This window comes from Triturus cristatus, chromosome 7 (genome assembly GCF_964204655.1).
Source record: "Triturus cristatus chromosome 7, aTriCri1.1, whole genome shotgun sequence".
Lineage (NCBI taxonomy): Eukaryota > Metazoa > Chordata > Amphibia > Caudata > Salamandridae > Triturus > Triturus cristatus.
This window is the reverse complement of record NC_140590.1, coordinates 189271039-189293151: the sequence shown is the minus strand read 5'-3', so window position 1 is coordinate 189293151 and position 22113 is coordinate 189271039. Positions and strand designations below refer to the sequence as shown.

The following is a 22113-nucleotide window of genomic DNA, read 5'->3' as shown; positions in this document are numbered from 1 at the left end:
TACAGGGTACCTCTAAGATAAATGAGGATGGACTTACTAAGATTGATGCAACACGGCAAACACTTCATTGCGGAGAGGCAATAAAAAAAGAGTAGAATATAAACTCATCAAGTACACTTTGCCCAAAAAAAGTGAAGGTTTAACCTATGATGAGTCGCCATGTGCTTCAAATTTCATATCAGTTTCAATGTCAGTTTCAATTTCAGTTCAGTTACTGTTCAGGAAACTGATAAAGGGAAGTCACCCAGGTGTATAATTGACATTAACACCGAAGCTGATAGCAGTAAATCATATAATAATTGGGAAAAACACAGTTAGAGAAAAGCTATGGTTGAAGCATATCATATCATTATAATATCTGTTTAAAAACGTTCCAGAAATTGAATGAAGACCCCTCACCTGGTATAAGGGTGAGAGAGAAATAATAAGACCGGGGCTCCTCCAACTAGTTATGAATAATGTAAAAAAAATTCTCTTTGTTTCTTGTGTTTTCTTCTAAGTTTTTGTGCAGCCTAGATGGAACTTGTAAAGATTTTTTTAAAGAAAGTTTTTATTAAAATAGACATACTTTGACATTCGCACTGGTTGCTTACATTTTGTCTTCATATCTCAAAAACGGTTGAACCGATTTTCACCAAACCAGAGTAACACACTGAATAACTGAAAGTCTTACTTGCCATAAAAAAATTGATGACCATCCCTGCAGTGGTTGTGCAACTATTACCGAACAAAACGTTCCTGGTGAAAGTTCCTTTATATTGTCAACGAAAAAAATGTATTTGGGAGCCCCACTCCCTATATAGTCTACTAGAGGTTTTGCAAAATATTTTTTCACCAATATTGGTACCAGGAAGGTATTTGGGGTGCAAACATTAGATTTCTCATGAAGTGAAGTGTCAAAGTTAATTACAGAGAGGCAGCAGCGCCTCAGTGTTATCTATATATGTGTAGTAAAGGAGTAGAGAAAAGAAAGAAAACGCTTGTTTATGTGGTGCAAAATGTTAGAAAAATGCTTTTATTTGAAGAAAGAAAAATATGCAGAGACAACATGAAGTACAAAATATTGCAATAAACTCACTGGATACCAGGAAAGATGCAACATAAAAAAGGTTAATGGATATATAAGAGAATAGAACACCCAAGGTGGGGATAATTATGATTTTGAGGCAAAATCATAAAAGCCAAGGCGACATGTGAACATAAAGTTTTTATTTATCTGTTTTAAAAAAAACACATAAATAAACGGCATTCTGATTTACAATGCCAATAGCTCAAACTCTTATAAATGCGAGGCCTATTGCATTGCAAATGCTTGTTTGAAAAATCACCACAATTTAGACAAGGGCTTTTACCCAAGTAGCCTCCATAAATATTCTGTGATTCTAGGATCTTTGTGTTCATGATGGGCAACGTTCACCCAGCAGCCTGCTTAAAGTGCCGGCTAATCATTATGTAGTTAGTTGCATGCCTGCACTTTTTCCATTACTTTAAAAACCACAAGCTTCACGACGTTACCATGCTAGGTGTACAAAGAAGGCATCTGAACTCTTCATAATGCACAACACGGTGTGGGCACAGCACAAAGAAATATATGTGCAGAATCCGGAGTGTTTGGAAATTTGATCTGCGGCTGGGAGGTTGGGGCTCCGTTGTCACCAGGTCAGTCATGGCAGGGTTCACTTCCTTCGGAAACAATGCATGTATTTTTAGCACCAGCCCTTATTTGCATATCTGGCAACGTATGGCACCCTGCTGTTCAGGTACAACCTGTATCCTAACATTCTCAGGAACCAGAGGCAGCAGGGCACCTTGGCTTTGTATTTTAGAATCCCCAATGCTTACTTTGAAATGCCTTTCTGATATCTTATTGCTTTTTACTTATTCATCTATATATTTAAGTGCCTGGCAGCCACTTTAGGGTGTTAAACACACAGGGTCAGATTAAACAAGGCGTTGCGTTGGTCCAGTGAGGCAAAGCACTACAAAGTCCTGAATTGAGATTCACTTTCCCGTTCAAATCTTGATTTGCGCTAGAAAGTAGACCTAAGTCACGCAAAGCAGTGCTATGTGCTACTTAATGGGTGGTACATGAGTGTTCCCAGGCAACTAACAATGTATCTTTGATGCAAAGCCTTGTATAACCTTTTTAGTAGATATGGCTTTGCGCCAAAAATGTATGCCTCCATGAGGCAGGCGTAAAGTTTGAGAACAGCTATGTCCTGGGGGTCGGCACCCCAGGACATATGGAGCTGTCCCTGGGGGATGGCGGTTCCCAAGGTCATTAATGGCTCCTGGGCTTGCCCCAGGGAGGTGGTGGTCCCCAGGGAAGAAAACGGCTCAGGAGGGGTCCACACATCCCCCTTCTAGTTTAAATTTGGCCATGTCCTGGGGAGGTGGTAATCCACTGGGCCGAATATGGCCAGTAGGTGGGCCGCGTGGCCTCCTGCTCCTTTAAATTGAGTTTGTGGCCCCAGGGAGGTGGTGGTCCCTGGGGGCTCTTAAGCACAATTGAGGGGGATGATGGACCCCACCAATTTAGCAATGAAGCCCCGGGGAGGTGGCCAGTATTGGCCATGGCTGCATGTGCCCCCTCCTCATAATACATATAATAATACCTGGAGGCTCAAATGAGCTTTTTATTGGGGGGGGGGGTGGGTGGGGTTCGGGAACCTTCAAGATTTTCGTGACAATTGTTTTGGCCTTGCCTCCTTCTCTGTTTTATTTTTATTCATTTTGAGTCGAAGTCCCAAGATGGCTGTCAACACTACCTGATTGAATTGGCAGCCAATGAGCACGCAGCATGAAATCTGTTGGATTTGCTAAGGGTCAGCTCCTATAGATATTTATTTTTCTTTTTTCCTCCAACAACTTCAAAACTATTGAATGGATTTACACAAAATTAGAAGAAGGGCACTTTCTGTACGAAGATCGAGTTTTCTGACAAACTTAATATAATTCTGTCCAGCAGTTCCGGCTGTAGCCATGTCTAAAATTTCTGTGGCAATTATTTTCACTATTTTTTAGCCCCCCTTCCTTTATCTCTGCCACCTCTTGACGTATCCCCCTAAACCTTTCCATGCATGACTAGATTGGGGAGGTCACTTTTTCGGGAACATTTTTTGTCAATTCATCCAACCGCACCAAAGTTATGAGCAAGTCAAAAACGCTTTTCCTATTGTCCTAACCATAACTACTGGTTATTGCCAGTAGGTTATAGTTTATAATTGTCACCCCCTCTCTATTTTTTTTCTTTATTTGGGCAGACTCCTCATATCTCCCATTTTTTTAATCATTTTTATTTCCCCTTTTTTAACCATACTACACAATATCCCTACCCACCCCTCAACCCAAAAATAACCTTACCACACTATACCCCTACCCGCACCTAACCCCTCAACCCTAAACATACCCGTACCACCCTATACCCCTACCCACCCCTAAATACTAAACACACCCTTGCCACTCTATAGTACCACCCACCCCTACACCTTAAAAATCCCCTTACCTCCCTATAGCCTTACCCACCTCTAAACCCTAAAAACACCCTTACCACCCTATACCCCTACCCAACCGTAAACCTTAAAAATACCTTTATCACCCTATACCCCTAACAATCCCTAAACCCTAAAAATACCTTTACCACCCCTTACCCCCACCCACCTCTAAAGCCTGGAGTGCCCTTTCCGCTCTATACTGCTACCCACCCTTAAACCCTAAAAAAACACCCTATACTCTTAGCCACCACTAAACACTTAAAACACCCTTACCACCCTAAAAAAAAAAATATATATATATATATACTTATATGTGTGTGTGTGTGTATGCTTGTGTGTGTATATGTATATATGTATATTATCTACTGGCGGTCGCCAGTAGATAGTTAGAGTTAGGACCGTGTTTCCATAGGAAATCCGCAACATTCTATTTGGAATAACTTTTGCGCCGATTGACGAATCCTCGCAAAATTTTCAAAATAGGTGGGGCGCTCCGCTCCGCTCCTTCCCTGAAAGTCTCGGGGGGATTAGTCAAGCGGGGGCTGAGAAAAAGGGGGGGTCCCAAAACGCGTTTTCCCCATGCATTTTTCCATAGGACCTTTAGTCCAAGCTACAGCCCGAAAGGCTGAACAGAATTACTTGAAATTTGGCAGAGAGGTAGTCCTTAGGTCAGGGATGTGCCTTTTGCAGGTCTGGTGTAAATCTGTTCAGTATTTCCTGAGAAAATAGCATTTAAATCAATATATATATCTATAAGCGCGCACCGTGCGCGTACGGTAAAACTTACCGTACGCGCACGCTGTCGTGCGCGAGCGCGAGCGCGATTCTGATAGGTTGTTAGATCTTAGTAAACATTCGAATCGGTCGAAACCAGGAAGTGTCGGCCGCCATTTTGTCTCTCGCAGTCTGAGGGGGTGAAAAACAAAGGTGGAGAACGTGAAAAGGGGGCATGGTGGACAGTTCCTGACCCCCTAGCCTTTGTCAGGGGGTCCCAGAAGGACCCACAAGGGCCAAAATTTCCTTTAATTTTTTTGCAAAAAATCACGGGGTACGCGTAGCGTGCGCGTACGGTAGAAACGGAAAAATTCCGCGAACTGCGTAACGTGGGCGCACGGTGAAAAACCTTAAAAAAATAAAAAAAAATAAACATAACTTAGCATTTAAAAAAACGTACAAATTCACTGAAAAAACCATAGGTTTCACACACGTTAAAATTAGGAATTAGCATTTAAAAAACCTTGCAAATTCACTTAAAAAACCCCGTTATAGTTAGTGCAGGCAACTATAACTCACGCGACCGCAATCCTCTGCTGATGACGTCAGATATTACATCACTGATGACATATGTGTCTTTCTGAAAAATAAATATTTGTAATATATGTATAGCTAAAGATTAATGGAAGAAGACATGGGTAAATAAGTGTCTAAATACAGTGATGTAATATCTGACGTCATCAGCAGAGGATTGCGGTCGCGTGAGTTATAGTTGCCTGCACTAACTATAACGGGGGAATTTCAATGGTTTTTCACGAGTGAAATGTCCAGCTAACTATAACGTGTGAAACCTATGGTTTTTTTAAGTGAATAGATAGATAGATAGATAGATAGATAGATAGATAGATAGATAGATAGATAGATAGATAGATAGATAGATAGATAGATAGATAGATAGATAGATAGATAGATAGATAGATAGATAGATAGATAGATAGATAGATAGATAGATAGATAGATAGACACACTTACCTTGCATTGTAAAGGCATGCACGGTAAAACATTGAGTTGGAAAGGCAATTCAGAGTAAATGATGCATGGTAAAGGCATTGCCTGACAATGCCTGTGCTATAAAGACTGTTTCCCATCACTACACCTCAATCAAGCCAGAGACGTACTGTAAACATTTTTATTTCATGTAAATGAGAATCGGGAATGAGCTGAGAAATGAATGCAAAGTCTTTCTATAGGGATAGTCCGAAAAGTTCTTGGCGGCGGGTGATGTCCTGGGGCATGGATTACCACGAGTGTAACATGGGCGTGCAGATGGGAGAAGCGCAACGACCTCTAGGGACAATAACACATTCCTCCTGCCTTTTTCACTTAATACTAGGGCCATTTCTTTTTCTTTTCCCTGGTTTCTTTGTCAGTCCTGCCAGGATAATGTTTTATCAAGCGTGTTCTCCTTCGCTGCCAAGAGTGAACTATTGTCTTTGTGGGAGTGACATTCATTGCACTCCTCCTGCTGGTGCCCCGGGGGTGAGCTGCCTCTCTGCTCTATAGTTAGGGCATTTAGGCTATTTTTAGAGCTGGCTGGAAGGACAGGTTTAGTGACGCACCTTTCAAGACATGGTTGACATTCCTGCCTCAGAAGTTGATAAGCGGGAGGTAAAGCACAGTCACGAGCAGTACTGACTGTGTGCCTGGGCTTCGCAGCGCTACTGAATTGTGAGTGACTCAGACCGGTGGCAAGCCTCCTGCCTGCTGCAGAAGAGATGGCAAGGGCTGCACCCATGTGGGTCTTCGGCCTTCTTCTCGCCTGCCAAGTGCTCCTTGGACGCTCTGATGAAGCGGAAGAAAGTAAGCCATAAGTTCATTTTAACGCCATGTGCGCCTTGCGGCTGAAAAGTAATTCTGCGGTGCCATTTTATGCTATGAGGGTAGCACTGCTGACTACCACTCCTGCAAATTCTTGCAGTGTAGTGCACACTGCCCGTGACCATGCCAAAATTAGGCTCTGCCTGCTCCCTGGCGCATGACTCAGGACTGGCACGGCGCTGTGCGCTATAGTCCAAATTGTTGTGTAAACGAATCTGCGATGTCACTGCTTAATGCTTGCGGTGCCGACAACCAGCTGGGTGGTGGCGTGTGCTCTACGTTTCTTGTCCTGGGATTGCCTGCTACTGTCTGAAGGCGCGGCATCCCGAAGGCCACGTTTATCATTTATTTCGTGGCGCTTTCTTCCTAATGTGGGTGATGCAGCACGGCCAACCTGATCAGAGCCACAGTCAGAACGAACCGACATCGTAATCCTTTCCTGCTTCCCCAGCGTCGCACGGTAAGGCGCACACACACAATGCAAACACCACAGCCCACGTGTGGATCTAGAGCGCTGCCACTGCACCCTCGCGGGATGGCACATCTTTGTTGGCAGACCGGGACTGCTGGCTCCACGATGAGTGGAATGTTTCTTGCAACCTGTAGTAATGGTACAACATGTGCATCTGTTGTTCACGTCTGATTCACTAGAGATGCGTTGTCAAACTGAGCCCTCCCACGACCACAGATCTGAATAAAACTGCCTTTTCCCCCTGTTTTATATTCATAGATTGTTCTTTTGACAGTCAAACCCACCTGCATTAAGACAGTAGAGCATCTTGAAATAGAGGGGGTTTAGCCAAAAATAGGGATCACGTATTCGCTCCAACCTACGAGTAGCAAATCCGACATAATTTCACAAAAAGGAGCATGGGTCCGAGTTCTATGGTGCGAACCAACCCTTGTGTTACCCGGCTGCACGCTGACACCAGAAAGACATATGCATCCTGTTGGAAAACGAGGCAGCTAGATTGGCTTTGGGACTCCCCCGTAAATCATCTGCTTCGGCTGCATTGAAGACCCTGCATTGGCTCTCAATTCCTAAAAGAATCCTCTTCAAACTACTTCTGACAACTTTTAGAGCTGTAAGGGGAGTCGGCCCTGCTTATCTCTCTGTCAGATTTAACCTTACACCACTACCAGGACATTACGATCAAGCTCTGCTAATCTTTTGGCCCAAGGAAGGTTTAAATTGTCATCAAAAGGAGGGAAATCAGCTACGATACTGGGAGCAAAAGCATGGAATAATCTGCCAAAGGAACTGAGGGCAATTCAACGTGAAGATCTGTTCAGACGAGCCCTTAAGACCTGGATCTTTGGCCTCACAGATGCCTGCTCTCTGGCCTTGATTTAGTTTGTACAGCAACAGTTAGTCTAGTTATCTGCAGCGCCAGAAGGCTCCGTTAGGAGTGACAGTTGCGCTATATAAACCTTCCTTTTATTTTCATTTCAGCATCTGTGAGGCCTGCACAAATAACATGACTGCATTTGTCCTTCACTGGGAACCAAACACCCAATTGTAGCGCCTGACTCTCAGAGGGTAGCGTTGCAGAGCAGTCTGAGGCTTACTCAAGGGAGGTGGTGTGGGCTAGTAATCGCCATTTGCAGGTGCGCAGAAATAACACTCAATAATTGATTGTCCAGTCTGTACTTTGCTTTATAAAAGTAAGAGTACATTTATTAAACACACACACTACGCAATACTATGCACCAATTTACAAATATACATAAGCTGTTGGAATTACTTTGTGACATTGCATAACCTCTCCACCCGGAGGGGGTCTAGTACCACCACTCCCATGTATGCACATCATCTTGCCCCCAATGCAGTTAGTTGAACATAATCTGGAGTGAGGGCCCTGCCCACTGGCACCATCCCAGTGGCGACCCACCTCATTATCTCAGCAAGCCTTAAAAATGGGTAACCCTGCCCTGGTGAAACATAACCCTGACTGAGCATTTCCTACTGACCATGAAGTATACCCCTCTACATCTTAAGGGCTAGCAGTCTGGGGTCTTCACCTAAGCGCGGCAGCAAGAATGCATGTTTAAGCATCACTTTAGAATGACAGTACTCATCACATTTGTGGATCATTAGAATGCATTGCAATTACAGCCCCTAAAGGCATCACAGATGAAATCACAGGATTACGCATATACAGCCAGACACCCTAGCAGGAAAGTCTGGCAACATAACCCCACTTTGCTTATGACATCACCTTACACAGGTCCTTCACATTACACATGTGACTTTCTGTCGCCCTAAAAGAAATAACGTGGTTAATGCATTTGTGGTGCAATTACACCTATTCACCTCCAAGAGATGCTCTTCTTCAGATATCACCAACTCAGTTCTTCATCAATTGGTGCACTTCTCAATACACCCCCAGCTGTAGAACAAACGTTCCAGCCCAAGAGGTGTTAAAATGCAAGCTGAGCCCTTGAGGGGTTATTCTTCTCAAGTCCCCATGAGATTTAGGGAGGGACTTCCATTTTCGTACTGGGGAGACTGCGTTGCTCCTGCAGATCCCCCTGCACCTTGGCACACATGTGGTGGTGACCCTGTTCTCCTGGGGCTACCACAAGCAGAAAAAACGATGAGTTTTCACTGCAGGCCGGTCCGGTCTTGCAAGGCATTATGGGCGCTCCCGCATATTAGAGCAGGTGCTCGCCCGCTGCTCGGGGAAGAACCTGCCTCACTTCACCGGGGCCCGGTCCCACTCGGGCAACCCGCATTGAGACATGGTTGGAGGGCAGCCCGGGGAGCCCACCCCCCGGCTGCCCCCGCCGGCTACCCGCCCGGCCAGCACCCTCGCGTGCTGCTGCGGGAGCCGGCACATCTCTTCTGGTCTGCCCGCTCCTGCGGGCAGACCTGCCAGTTACCGCTGTTCAGGCGGGGCCGCAGGGGAGTGCAACAGCACTCCTGCTTCCAGCACTCTGCGCCCCGAGATGGGTTCCCGGGCCCCCGAACAAGCTTCACGACTTGCCACTTCTGCAGGGGCCAGGGTGAGTTCCTGGCACCCCACGCGTACCACTTCTTCTAGTTCGGGGCTGGGGTCCCGGGCCCCTTTGCAACATCTTCACGGGGAGCACGATGGTGCTCCCCGACTTTCATCTTCGCAGGGGGGGCGCGACAGCGCTACCCCACCTCCTCCTCACATGGGCATTTTTCACAGGGAGCACGACGGCTTTCCCCTGCATCCAGTTTCAAAAGGTGCCAGGGTGGGCTCCTGGCATCCCGCGAGGGCATTTTTCACGGGGAGCGCGTAGGCGCTCCCAGACTTTTCTTCTTGTGGGGGCAGCCCCCGGGACCTGACCCACCCCGGGGGCATCCTGTGGACCGGCCGTGGAGCCCCATGCACTTCGTCGTCGGTTGGCCACAGGTCAAAGGTCACCTACCTTCTGGGGGGGCCTATCTCATCCCCCAGGGGTCCGATCTTCCTGGTTTTGGCCTCTTTTTGCTCCTGGTGGTGCTCCCCATCCACTGGGAGCACTCTCCTTCGCCCTCTGGGCCTCTCAGAGAGGGGATTGATCAGGGAACTGTCTTCACTGACTCCCCGCACCAGGCTTTCGCCTGGCTCTCCTCCTGGGCCTCTCTTCTCCCTGCGCAGAGGCCCCTGCTTCTGTGCAGTGGTCCTGGTCTCTTCTCCTGGCGCTGTTCAGGATCCTGGGATAGTCAGGGGGTTCCTCCTTCCAACTGCCCATTGCGCCAGGCTCCAGCACCTTCTGCCTCAGCAGACCACACCCCAGAGAGAGCTCCTCTTCCTGTGCAAGTTCTTTTAAGAAGTTGGGGAGGGGGCTGGCAGGAAGTCTCTGTTTGCCCTATCACACAGCGACGCATCACTTCTCTGACCCTGCTACCGCCTTCCTGCTCAGGCCTCTGGGTTTGTTCAAAATGGCATCATCCAGGGGTCTCCTGCCACATGGTCTCTGAAAAAGCCCCTTCCCCCCAGTGCTGCCTTCTCCCTTGTGCAGCCTGGTGCCTGGCACCTAGTGACAGCTGCTGATGGATTAGCCTGTAGCTCCACCCATCTTCTCTTCTTTGGAGAGGAGGCCTTCATTCTTGGAGAAAGGGACATTAATCTAAACTGACCAGGCCAGACCCCAGCCAGGCCCTGGTTATGAGCTGACTCCGAGAAATATGACATTTCTGGATGACCCAAAAGCAGTACAAATATGACTTTGGACTGCAGAATATTTCTTCTCACACCCGTTACAGTGGACTTTAGTGCGCGTCTGGAATTTGTAGGCCTTTGGAAAGTGACACTAGCCCATGGGCTCCACATCCCCATAGGGGAATAATGAAGTGAAAAACACAGTAAAACACACTGGGGCAGATCTATGTCGGAGATGCGCCACTTTTACGCCGCCGTTGCGTCACTTTTGTGACGCAGCGGCGGTGTAAACCCTGCGCCACGTTGCGCCATATTTACATCGTGACGCATCTATGGAGATGCGTCACGATGTAAAGCCCTGCGCCACGTAAAACCTGCGTCAGGTTTCACGTGGGCGTGTCGACGGAGGGGGGGGCGTTCCGTCGCAGGAACGCCCCTGAAAAGTGACTCAGTCAAATCTATAAGATTTGACTGAGTCACTTTCCCAACGCTGATGCGCCAAAACCCTGCGCCTGCTTGAAGCAGGCGTAAGGCTTGACGCACCATGTTAGGGATAGGGTAGGTTGGAACAGTGCTGGAGTTGCGTCGCGCTTGCAACGCAACTGAAGCACTGCGCCAACCTTACGCCATCGGATGCGTCACGCATCTGTTTATTCCTGCGCCATGATGCGCCGCATTGTAAATGCGGCGCATCATGTGTGGCGCAAGGGTAAACTTGCGTGACGCATCATTCCTGGCGCATCCTTGCTGATTTGCAGGGATGCGCCAGGCAACATAAATCTGCCCCACTGACTTTCCCTGGCATGTTTGTTCCCAGTGTATAAAGCCTATTCCATGTCACCACCCAATTCTGCATAAGTCCTGCCACACCATTCACTTTGTAGCTGCTCCTGGACTGTGCACGCCAGGAATTTCCCCTGCGCAGCCCATACATGTGTGCACACGCATGTACACATGTGTCTGCATGTAACCAGCCCGGTGCCCCTTACTCCAGCTGCTGCACAGTGGCATGTCAAGGCAGGGGGACGCAAGTAAAATCCACATGCAGTCTCTCCCATCATGAGTTTACTGTGGGTGAGTCCCAACTTATGAGGCTCCCCCACAGTAAAAGCTCAACAATTAGGTGCTCAAAAAGCGAAAAATGCGGGCAGCCCATAGTGTCAGAACCACCTTCGAACACATCCCACCTGTCACCCACTCGCCTGCTACATTTAAATATACTCAGTTCAGAACATTGGTATCTAATTTACCACTATATTTCACTTCATACCCAATGTTCTTCCATTGACTTTATGTGTTGTTGTTTCAATCTAAATAACTTAATTAAAAAAGGTAAAAAATTCTTATGTATTAAAGTAAATATTGATTTAGGCTTAACTAACAATCTTAGGGGGATATGTACAATGAAGTGATGGCTTAACACCTCACTCTGCCACTTATGAAACGCTAGGCTGCTCCATATTTACAATGATATGGTGTAGCCTTGCAGTTCCCCCTGCGATGGCGCTACACTTAGGGGTATAGCGCCAACACAGGCACCCTTAGTGCATGGGTGTCTGTGTGCAGGGGAGGATTGTTTATGTGTAGGAAGGTGTCCATTCCTGCACATAAACAATCCTGAAATGCCATTTTGTCACTTTCACGTGTACTGCTCAATGCTGCACTCGTGAAAGTCACAAAATTGAATTTTTTTGAAGATTGTTTATGTACAGGAAGGGCGACCTTCCTGTACATATAATGGTAAAGTTCCCAGAAATATACATTCAAAACAATAGACATTGCATAAAATGGTGCAAATGAGCTATAAAGTGCCTAAGTGCGAGAGCTTTAGACATTATGTACCATCATTAATCATATAACATATAACAGTCAAGTTCCCATAAATATACATTAAGAACTATAGACATTACATAACATGGTGTAAATAAGCTATAAATTGCCTAAGTGTGAGAGCTTTAGACATTCTGAACTATTGTGCAAATAAACAATAAAGTGCCTCTATGATTTCATATCTTCTTTAGAGCCTAGTTACAGAATCATTAGGTCAAAATGGAAAGACATTCAAAGTTCCAGTAGCCTAAAAACAATGGCTTTATATTTTATGTAAGAAGTCAAATAATAATTTAACAATCCCTAATCTAGTTGCAATGTTGCCAAGATGATCTCATTGGTGAAATATGTGGATGGTGTCTCGAAGTCTACACCTTTGAAGGGGAAGGAAGAGCAGGTTACAGGAGGGAGCTGTAAAATGCTCTTTGGTCTTTCTTGATGAAGAAATTAGCCACTTTCCACTGCAGTCTGTTTATTTCACCTGCAATGGTGAATTCCTTAGAGTGATTACGCAATACAGGAACTTTCAAGATGCGCCCTTTCCATGTGTCTTGGTGCTTTGCATAAACAAAGACAAGCATCAGTTTAAGAAATATTTCAGAAATTTATGAAAAACCTAAATATATGCTGTAACACTCTGATGACGAGACAAACCCAGGAAATCATATACCGAGACATTCAGCGATAAATCTTAGCATTCATCTATTGAGTCACTAAGATTTTACTTTAGTCCAGGGATATCTGGGCAGTCAAAGGGACTCTTCAAAGATCAGACAACGGTCCTGAACTAAATCCAGTACAAACACCTATGGAGAACCTTCTTCTTTTAGCCATTTTTGTGGAGAAACATGCAAATATGGGCCTTCCTTCCCGTGAGGCTCAGCTACTGAATGTCCAGTCACTTTCCGAGACCACAACGTGTGTTAGCTTTCTGAAAGCCTTGAATAGCTTCCTCTGTGGTTCATGCGCTGCTCATATATGTTTAGTAGGAACTTCCTGCAGCTGGGTCCCACAGTACCTAAAGGTGGTTTAATTCATAGTTTGTGAATTATAAGTGCATCACCCCATGCATGACTCCCAATTTGAGGATCCGAATTACAGAAATTACAGAAGTGTCCATGCAAGTTCAATGGACATCTGCTGCAGCTTTTTGTATTCCTGTGCCACGTCTGCAATAGGGATGGGGTTGCACTGTGGCACACCCCTATCTGTAATGGGTACTATGCAGGGACACACTCAGCAAAAACACAATGACATGTGGATGTGCTTCATTTGTATGGGACGGACTCCATGACAATTAGGGAACAGCTTTGCCTGGTCTATATTACTGGAGCAGCTACAGGAGTAAATTGTAATCCGGACCATGAAATGCACCGCTCTGGAGGGCAGCATTGAAGCCAGCTCCAAAGAAACAAATAATGTTTGCCATTTGGAAAGATTTCACCTAACCAGAGGCCGCCACTGACTTAATTAACCCCCTCCTAAGACCTCGGCAACTTTCTCTCTCAATTCTTCATCAAAACATACACTGTCATTTACAGCAAATGCAACCCGCCTAAGGACCTGGCAGTGTTTGTCAAACACCTCCTGATCTTATCCAGAGAACTAATGCTAATCACATGACCCATTATCACCTCCAAAGAAACTGTCACCACCATGAAGTCAATCCAGCCAGGGGCCCACGAGTTCCCTCCCCCCACCGCGCCTAATCTAGAGAACTGCAGCCTATCAGCGCCATGCTCACACCCATTCTGAATGCGTCCACCTCTTCCGTGACCTTCCCAGATGCTTGGAAACATGCAACTGTCCTGCCACTACTGAGGAAAACCTCTAAGGTCCCTTTAATGCTCACCAACTACAGACTGATCTCCCTTCTTACATTCCGTCCAAGTTCTTAAAGAAAATCAACAGATGTCTCACAGAATATCTCAATGACCACCTGCTTTTCAACACCACTCAGTCAGGTTCAGACCCAATCACAGCAGGTAAAAAACCATCATCACTACTACAGATGACATCCACATGACTCTGGACAGATGGGACACAGTGGCAATCATCCTTCTGGAACTTTCCATAGCATATGACATGGTCTCCCATCCCATCTTCATCCAATGCACACACAACATCTGAATCCAAGGACACGCACTCTGATGGATTTTCTTCTTCCTGACTGGAAGGACCCGGTCTGTCAGCTGGCATCGTACACCTCAAATGCTCATCGCCACCTCATCTTCGGAGTTCCTCCCTGTATTCCTTCCTGAGTCTGACCCTCTTCAAAGCACACTTTATCCCTTTAGCATCATCATTTACTCTCACATCAACAAGGTTCTCTTCTACACTGATGACATGCAACTCATTCTCTCTGTCATGGACTCAGTACCGAGATCAAGTTCAATGCTTGCATGCAGATGTTGCCCACTGAATGAAGACCAACTGGGGCATATTTAACAAATGATTGTGTCATCCTTGCACATGCAACGGGGCACAAGAGCGACTCAACTCTTAAGTTAGATTTATCAAGCCATGTAAGGCCACCTTGCATGTCCTTGAGTGGATTGACAAATTTAGAGTAACGCAGAGCAAATCGCGGCATTGCATTGCTCTGCTGCAGGGATGTGTTCCATGGGCGTTGTGTGGGTATCTCCATGCAACACCCGTGGGTTTTGGTGCATTCCCAGATTTACCATTACTGGGAGACCTGGGAATGCATCCAAATGCTATGCATCCCCAGGGGAGTTGTAACAATAAGAAATATCTTTATTTCTCCTAGTTTATTCATCTTTCTATGTGTGCTGCATTCTGTAGTACACATAGAAAGAGGAAAATACGTCAGTGGATTGTTTTTGTGTAGCAAGGTATCCCATCCTGCACTAAAACAATCCTCATTACAATGCAGACACCCTTGCACCATTGTGGAAGGGTGCCTGCGTTCGAGCTAGCAGCACATTGTGCACCAGCACTGGGAAAAGACAGGCATGCAAAGTATTATGTTAAATATGGTACATTCCTGCCCTTACCCTGTCACTCAGCATAGCAAGGTGGCTTGCTTGACTAAGCTGCATGACTTTATAATAAACATGTCCCCAACTGTTTAAAGTGGAACACTGATAAGACTAAAATTGTTATCTTTTAGAAGAGCACTTCACAGTGGGACTCCGCCTGGTAGGCAACAGAGCTAGGACTGACAACCCACCAAGATCCTCAGGATCGTCATCGACACCAAACTCGACATGAATAACCAAGTCAACTCCTCACCGCCTTATGCTTCCATACTCTGAGGATGCTTAGAATGATTATTCAAGTAGCTTCCAATCCGCACCCGGAAAATGGTCACACATGCCCTGGTCAGAAGCAATCTGCACTATGGGATTGCCCTCTATGCTGGAATCAACGAAACAATCATCAGATGGCTGCAGACTATTAAGAACTACGGGGCCAGAATCACTTTGCCTTTCCATACACAAATGAGCACAATTCATACCCCTCCCCCACACTCTCAACATAACACTGGCCCAGCATGCCTCAACAGTCACATCTGCTTTCACCGGCCTGTCAGTCACCTCTACTTATCCAGACTCTTACTCAAACACATCCCTCCCATACAGAACACCAGACCTGAAAGTAGATCTTTATCCTACATCACTCCTAATGCATGGAAGGACGCGCATATACACATAAGACCCTCCGCCTCACTTTTTGAATTCCATGGGAAGCTGGACATCTGGCTTTTAGATTTATTCCAATAGGTCCCACAAATCTACACAGCATAACAAAACATAGGAAGGCTTTTTTTAAACAAAAACATTCCAGTATTCTATGAGGTAATGGGAGGTGCTCGAGGGGGTTAAAAGGCAGAGGAAAGGGGCTGGGGGATACAAGAGGTAGAACATCCCATCTGTAAATAGACGAAAAAAAGGTAAGCTAAGTGAAGGTGGAGAGGTGTTGTGTCATGGGGCTAAGTAGGAAAACTGGCCCAATAAAAACTGGGCCGAACAGGCAACCTGAAAGAAAATCCAATCAGCAAGAAGGGCTAGTTGTGAAAAAAAAGATTTGTCAGAACAATTGTATTCAAGTTGTATTTTGTATCATACACACATACAGCCCAAGGACAATATCCCAGTGTTCCAGTCTGCGCCAGACAGAGTGAATTTTGTGCAAATTAGTAGGCTTTCTCAGGGGCTGCTGGTTGCACACAATGAGACTCAGCACTGGTGCACACTGTACCATGTGCATATGTTGGTGATACAGCACAAGAAAACTAGTGGGGATGTCTATTTGGGTAACTATAAAAGACCCCCTCAATTTCATGCATTGTGATGTTTTATCATGGTTGTGTGGAAGTCAGTGCTCAGAAAATAAATATACAGGCTTCTTCTGAATGATAATTTATAAATGAACAAATACAAGGAAAAACAGAATGAATTCCTCATAGATATTGATAACCTTGGAAGTGAAAAAATGAGCTGTTCAACAACAAGCTCTCTGAAGCAAATGTGATGCTTTGTGAGTGGTATATAAGTTTCTGTGACCCCACAATAATATATGTTTATTAAACTACATGCCTTTCCCAATTAAAGTACACTGACGTCCTCTAAAATGTAGATAAAAAAAATAATGGCGGGTCCAAAGTCCCATTCCGTCTGCCTTTACATGGTATTCAGACCCCAAGTAAAGGCAGAGGGAAAAGGGACATTGTAATCCCTACCACCCCATTGCAGGAATTACACTCCGACTGACGCTCTGACGGGCTCCTTGAGCTAGTTGCTGGCCTTGGTCGGTCCCTCTACCTGCTGTGCCCTGGCTGGACACATCATTATGCGGTGGTCAGACCGCAGCCTCAGATGTCGGGCGCACCACCACTGACGGCCTGTAGGTGGTGACCAGCCCAACATCCTAATCGGGCCCTAAGTGTTGAAGTGCAATATGAATGTGAAAATGTATGAAACCACTAAAGCATTCAGAAAAAAATAACACTGTATCTATATCGCATAGTCCACTCTGTATCTCATAATATTAGTTTTTATTAACTTTATATCACTTAACCACCTCACAAAATTTATATCCATAAGTAACAACACCTAGGACAGTGTTATTACAATATAGCGCATACTAAAACAAATACATATTCATTTATTCATATTTTAATGTTCATCAATTTCTGGATTCCAGCTTCTAGGCACAGTCCAGTATGAAACATGAATAAACACACTGGTCTGAACAATACAGTACAGATATAAGGAGAAAGAAAGATTTAGCTTTGACTTTGAGGGTAGACCTGATAACGTCCTTTTTTTTTGATAATGGAAAGTCTGTGGCACTATTTTTGTCAGAAGAGTAGCAGTTGTTTCGGGATTTTTTTCAAAGAATTCGCTCAGTGTCCGGAGTTCTTTGTGTAGATTGTTCTGACATTTTTCGCCTTCAACTTTCAAGATTTTACCTCCAGATCTTGCGAGTTTACATTTTGATATCATCAGCTTGTTGCCAGAGTTGGAATGTAGGTCTGGTAGGAATGAAGGTGTTTTTTGTGGTGCTGGTTTTCCATAAATATAGATGTAGGAACCTGTGTTGTATTTTGTGCCCACCGGTTAGTCAGGGTAGCTGTGACCTGAAACAAAACAAATTGTAATTTGTTTTTAAACCAAAGAGGATCCATATGTCTCCATAGTGTACAAACTGTAGTTTTGTAATGTATATAGCAATGCAGTAATGCTGCCTGAACAGGATGACTGACTGGCTAGATCAGCTAATTTCTGTGTTGGATGGATAGAAGAGGGCTGATTGTGAAAATGGCATAAAAGTGCTAATGTGCTGATGAGGGTTGCATGGCATTGGGCGTTGAAAGATAATTGGTTATGGACCATGTTTATTGGTGGGGAGAGGTGGGGCTGGTATTAGAAAAGGAAGCTGTCAGATAGGGGAGTTTTGTCATTGTTTTGAGCCCATTGATGTTCATCCAATGGTCGACAGAGAGGAGAAAGTTAGTAAGTGTTTCCACATTGGAGTATGTTACTTACATCTACTAGGAGTTGGGTTTTCTTAGCATATATGGATATGTGAGGCTTTGCTTGTCAATTAGTTGAACTTGTAGACACATGTATATGTTGATATCGAGGGGGGAGAATATTGACCTGTGAAGCCACAAGATAAACTAGCTGGTATCTGAGACATTGAAGATCCAGCTTTTGTTGCTACTTTATTCCTGTAGGAAAGATTTGAACCAGTCTCAGAATTTTACTGTAATATGAAATCAGAGTTTCAAGTGGTTTGATCTTCAAATGGCTCCCGTCAAAACTGGAAGAACCGTCACTTAGGAACTTGTCACCAGCCGGCTTGACTAGGGCAACGTATTCTATGTGGGAATCACCACACACCGTCTGGAAAGACTGCAGACCATGCAGAGCTCAGCAGTCCGACTCATCCTCGACCTTCCAGATGAACACACATCACCCCCACTTCAGGAAACTTTACTGGCTGCCCATTGAGAAGAGATGCCATTTTAAAATGTTGGTCCACAACTACAAAGCCCTCCATAACCAGGGACCAGCATACATCACCACTGCTTCAACTTCCACCAACCACCAGAAACCTTCGCTTCACCACCTTCTCTCTCGCGCACACCACTATAGCAACAGTGGAGGTCGTTCCTTCTCTATCTTGTGGCAACGTCCTGGAACAACCTCCCTCTACACCTTCGAACATTATCCTCGCCTGCTGGAATTCAGGAAGGGACTCAAGACCTGGCTGTTCCAATGAACCCCCTCCACCATAGGGTTCATAGTGCCAGGAAATCCTCACGGGTGATTAGTTACGCTTTGCAAATCCTGCTTAATTGATTATGTTGCTCTTCACGCTTGGCTGTATAACGCTTGGCTGTATGATTGATTTAGTAGTGTTTCGTGATCAACAAGATTTCACTGCGCCACTTGTAGGATGCCACTGCGTCAAAACCTTATGCCTGCTTGGAGCAGGCGTAAGGAGTGACGCAGTGTATTAAGTATAGGACTCCCTCAAGCATTGCTGAAGTAGCGTTGTGCTTGCGACACAACTCCAGCAATGTGTAACTTTTGTGCCAACAGATGCGTCAGAATTTCTGATGCATCTGTCAATTCTTGTGCCATGGTGCACCTTTTTGTAAATACAGCGCATCCATGGTGGCGCAAGGGTTTTGCGGACTGGCGCACGGAAACTGACACATCCCTACAGATGCATCAGTTTCTTGTAATTAGGCCCCACTGAATGAGAGGGGTTTATGTCAGAATGAGATTGAAAATGTGTGAGTTTTTGATGCACTGATCCTGGCACTGTTTCTGTGGTGCGTATACTTTGTTTTGAATAGAATATAGTTATCTTTCAGATTACCTGAGGTAGATTGCATCTCGGCACTGCCTTTCCCAGGTTCTTTTCAGTGGAGGATGACTCATCGTCAACGTTTCACCTCACCAGGAGTGGTAGCTCTGGTTGTACTGCAGATGCACCACCAGAAAACTGAATGCAGACAGCAATGTCACCTTCTCCGTCTCGTTCCAAGCATCCTAGCATGCTTTTTTTAGAATTCAAAGTTTAATATGGACAGTGGAAAGTTGCCATCAAAAGTATACCGTGTGCAAATAAATCTGTGTAGTAAGGTACATAACAGCATTAAAAGTATATTTACGCACCAAAACAAGCAGATCACCTGACTACATGTGTGTTATGTTCTGGGCCCTAGGCCCACATAATTGTTGAACGACCACACGGACACATGGATAGGTGGTACCGATGACTAGCCACGAGCACGTGCACTCGGGCCCTTTTATTAGCGGGGTCACCTGACTGGTGACACCCGTGTTGGATGGGTGAGGGGGTGTGTGTGGGCCAGCCCTCGGGGAAGTGGCTGGCAGAAACAATAGACTGTGTCCAGCAGGACACAACATTCCTCCCAAATTTTAATAAAACGAAAAGACAACAAACAAAAGCGTCCAACCTATGGAAAGAAAATGAGAAAAACAAAACTAAAAGAAATGGGAGCCTCACAGTTCAGAGATGTAGTTCGCAGGACAGCGGTGGACAGGTGCAGCTGTGAGCATCAAGACATCTTGGCACATGTCCATACTTTAACCAGGTATATCTGGGGACGAACACAGTGCTGATGATATCCGGACCTTTCGACTTCGCTTCATTTGAGGAATGGTCCACCTACGAGATGTTCATCAGTCCAGCATACTCTTGCTGTGAGGCGATTAGTGTTTTATTGTTCAACATGGGTGCATCAGGAGCGTATAGATGAGTCCACTGCCACACCGGACGATTGCGTCGCTTGATCCTTTGACGACAGACTTGGCATTCCGTGACCTGTTGAAATTCTCGGTTAGATGGCCTGGCTACTTCCTGGAATCCATTGGTGGGGCACAGCAAAGTCCATCTCTCACGCTCTGGGAGGCCCCTTGGATGAGTTGCCCTGGGACTGCATATGGGCTCTGACTCTGGAGCCACTGCCTCGTCACTCGTGCAAACTTCAGGGGTGGATGTGTCTTGGTCAGAAACATGCTCTCGCTACCAGGATCAGAACATGCGCCGGTTAAACAGATGGTCACTGCATTTTCGGATCGTCGATTGTTCTGGCAAGTGGTGTGGGACTCCAGTTGTTGTACTTGAAGCTCCAAGGATGGTAGTGATGCACATGACGGATATGGAGTGGATGCCATGAGACGACTCGCACCACATCTGGTGATAACTAGCAGTGAGTAGGGATGACTGGCGAATCTTGGCAGTCATGATACTCGTCGGACACTTGGTGCAGTTCTTCTGATTTGGCATTTGTGTAAGTAGAACAGGGATGCCCTTTCCTTTAAGCAGCCGGCGACAGGTGGATGACGGTCACTATGAAGAATGATGTCACCCCACCCCAGTGGCTGTCGTATCTTAGAAGGTGCACTCAGGTGATCGTGCGAGTACTTGTTCTAGTCCCCTTTCGTTGATTCCCACTGCTCACTTGTTGTCGTCCGTTTTCCTGGAATAGGACTTTCACTGTCCTATATCTCGCCACTCCTTATCTTCTCTAAAATGTGTCGACAGACTTGTAATGCAGGTCGCTTCTTGCTGCAGTGACATTTTGCTGCAGTGGCATCTTGCTGCAATGACATCGTGTTGCAGTGGCATCGTGCTGCAATGGCATTGTGTTGCAGTGGCATCGTGCTGCAATGGCATAGTGTTGCAGTGGCATCGTGTTGCAGTAGCCGCGCAATGCAAGTCGCTTCTACACCTGCTCTGAAATGTGGCGATAGGGCCACGAAATCTCACAGGGACCTCCTGCTCACTCCGTTGTGTTCTCTGGGCTATACATTTGCTCCCGCCACCGATCTCTCACCGGTCCGGTCAGGTAGGATAGGGCGTCTTCTCAGGTGCGCCCGCCAATTTCAGGGATGGTAGTGGAAGTAGGCGTGCTTTGAGGGATCCGTATAGTCCGGCTGTGATTTAGGGTTGCTGTGGGCGGTAATTATCTCCCTTTTCTTGCGTCAGTAGTGGTGACGCGCCACTCGGAGTGCTGGATTCTCCTCCTGCCTGCAAATGGACCGTTGCACACCACAGTCTTTAAGGCAATAGCGGGGGCACTCCCTGAATAATCACTAGCTCCCTGCTGGGCGATTTTGATGCAGGTTGGGTGATTACAATCTCCCTTCCTCCTGCTTTCGGACCACACAGGGCCCCTCTCCCTTCTGGGAATTTCCTTGGTGCTTTGCAGATGGCGGGTAATCGCCCTTCCGTCTCCTCTTTTCCTTGCCTCCGCTCTGGCAGCAGTGGTGCTGTCCACTTGCTTTTTCTTTCTGTGGTGGTCACTTGCCACAACTAGTGTATATGCTTGTTTCTTACTTTTCTGAGAAATATCAGCCAGGTTCTCTTTACTGCGACGGGATGCATTGGTAGTGGCATCAGGGTGTCTCTCTCTCTCCTGGTCGGGGGTCTCTCTCTCTCCACCGGCCTGGGGATTCTCTTCTTCTCTCCACCAGCCTGGGGGGCTCTCACTCACTCCACTGGCCTGGGGGGTCTCTCACTCTCTCCACCGGCCTGGGGGTCTCTTTTTCTCTCCACCAGCCTGGGGGTCT

General features: G+C 46.0%; 1 protein-coding gene across 2 annotated transcripts in view; it reads left to right on the top strand.

The window, feature by feature from the left end:
- Nucleotides 1–5804: 5804 nt before the first annotated feature.
- LOC146809183 (uncharacterized) overlaps nucleotides 5805–22113 on the top strand; it is a 214040-nt gene continuing 197731 nt past the window's right edge. Inside the window, exon 1 of one of the 2 annotated variants that reach the window (XM_085614302.1) lies at nucleotides 5805–6068. In XM_085614302.1, coding sequence (XP_085470428.1) covers nucleotides 5984–6068 — 85 coding nt within the window. In that variant the 5' untranslated portion in view covers nucleotides 5805–5983. The remainder of the gene's footprint in view (nucleotides 6069–22113) is intronic. The other variant, XM_085614303.1, reaches the window with a different exon arrangement.